The following is a 2,019-nucleotide window of genomic DNA, read 5'->3' on the forward strand; positions in this document are numbered from 1 at the left end:
TTGGGGAACCAGGGAACCGGGGAACTGGGAATTGGGGAAGAAATGGTGGAACTGGGAACCAGGAGCCCCTTTCTTGGGATCATCTCTCACCGGGTCCTGCAAATCCCACCTTTTGGCACCAAATCCCTGTTTTCCAGGTCACAAATTCATCCCAAGCCTCATTTTCCCCCCCTCTCCTCATTCCTGGGAATCCCCCTGATCATTCCCGAGCCCAAACATCCCAAACACAGCAGAGGGAAAGGAGGAGTTTTATCCCAAAAACCCAACGCTGGGTGAGATTTGGGAATCCTAAGGATCCCAGAGGGGGATTTGGGAAGAGCCAAGGGTCGGGATGTGCCGATCACCCCCTTCCCAACCCTTCCAGGGATGGATCCACCTGGAAATCCCCGGGAAGGGCGGGGGGGGCTCTGCCCGTGCTCGGCTGTGCCGGGGGAGTTCGAGCCGAGTTCATCCCGGAGTTTTATCTCCGGAGCCGGAGCCAAATCATCTCCACATGGAGCAGGGGGAGGGAGTCAGGAGTGGCTGCCAAGGCTTTGGATCCTTCGGATCCGTCCCCGCATCCCACGGAAACCCCAAACTTCAAAGCCAACCCGGCGGCCCCTCCGGCCCCTCATCCCGCGGGATCGCTCCTTCCTTCTCCTCCTCCTCCTCCTCCTCCTCCTCCTCCTCATTCCCTCCTTTCCTTCTCCCACGGAGCCAAATTCCCAAGGCAGGTGCCCAGGAGGGCCTCTGGAAAAGGGGGAAGGGGGGAGACTCCCAGAAAACCCCCCCTGGTTTCATGGGATAAGGGCTGTGGAATCACATCCATCCCAACATTCCAGCTCTGGATCCGTCCCCCCCTCCGGCCGCAGCTGCCGGATTATCCCGCCAGGAAAACGTTTTCCTGGCTCCGGGAGGGAAGGGAGAGAGGCCGGCTGGGTGTCCGGATCCCTCCGGAGCCGCATCCCGGGGATTCATCCCGGGCCAAAAACCCTCGGGAAGTCAAGGCCAGGGATGAATCCTCCTCCTCCTCCTGCTTCCAGGGCTCGGCTCTCCCGGGAAATTCCCAGGCTGGAAAGGGGGGAGAGGTGGAAAGGGACCGGAATGGGGAGGTTTTGTGGGATTTGGGGGGTTGGAGACTCCTCCTCCTCATCATCCCTTCCTCCTCCTCATCCATCATTCCTTCCTCTTCCTTATCCAACATTTTCCCTTCCTCCTCCTCCTCACCCAAAACAATCCCTTCCTGATCTTCTTCATCCACACCATCCCTTCCACCTCTTCATCATCATCATCCCTTCCTCCTCCTCATCCTCCTCCTCATCCAAGGCCTCTTCCCTTCCTCCTCCTCATCCCTGTCCCCTCATTCCATCAAATCCAAACCCTTCCATCCCCCTCTTTTCCCACCCTCTCCCCCCCGGGATCATCCCACCGGCTCTTCCCAAAAACCCTCCCTCCACCCCCCGTCTCCGACCTCCCGACCCCCGGCACTGCCGGAAAACCGGGAAGAGCCCCCGGGAATGCCTCACTTGTCGTAGTCGTGCTTGCAGTAGAGGCGGCGATCCCGGGAATAGCAGCTCCCGGAGAGGCCCTGGAGGCACACGGAGCACTTCACACACCCCTCGTGCCACGAGCGCTCGTTCACCCGCAGCAGGAACCGGTCGGAAATCCGGGAATCGCAGCCGGCACAGACCTCCCCCATCTTGGGATCGGGGCCTGGAGCGGGGGGAAAACCGGGAGAGAGGGTTGGGAATGTTCACCCGGAGCAGGGAGAGATTCCAGAATGTTCCTGAGGGGCTCCAGGAGAGCTGGGGAGGGACCCGGGAGAAAGGATGGAGGGACAGGACACAGGGAATGGCTTCCCCCTGGAAAAGGGAGGTGGAATTTGGGAAGGAATCCTTGGCTGGGAGGGCGGGGAGGGAATGGGATGGAATTCCTGGAGAAGCTGTGGCTGCCCCTGGATCCCTGGGAGTTCTGGGGCTGTAAATCCAAGGGGAACCCCAAGCCCTGGGACTGCAGAAATTCCTGGAATCGTAAAATCTC

The 2,019-nt window shown here is 60.0% G+C and overlaps 1 protein-coding gene across 1 annotated transcript in view; it reads right to left on the reverse strand.

Annotated features, from left to right (window-relative positions):
* The window catches only part of LOC108509773 (LIM homeobox transcription factor 1-alpha-like), a 14,783-nt gene extending 13,052 nt beyond the window's left edge, over positions 1-1,731 (reverse strand). The window contains exon 1 of the mRNA XM_017839351.1: positions 1,506-1,731. Within this exon, the coding sequence (XP_017694840.1) occupies positions 1,506-1,678 (173 nt within the window). The 5' untranslated portion in view covers positions 1,679-1,731. The remainder of the gene's footprint in view (positions 1-1,505) is intronic.
* Between the last annotated feature and the right edge of the window lie 288 nt (positions 1,732-2,019).

This window comes from Lepidothrix coronata, unplaced genomic scaffold (assembly GCF_001604755.1).
Source record: "Lepidothrix coronata isolate B3197 unplaced genomic scaffold, Lepidothrix_coronata-1.0 Scaffold402, whole genome shotgun sequence".
Taxonomy (NCBI): domain Eukaryota; kingdom Metazoa; phylum Chordata; class Aves; order Passeriformes; family Pipridae; genus Lepidothrix; species Lepidothrix coronata.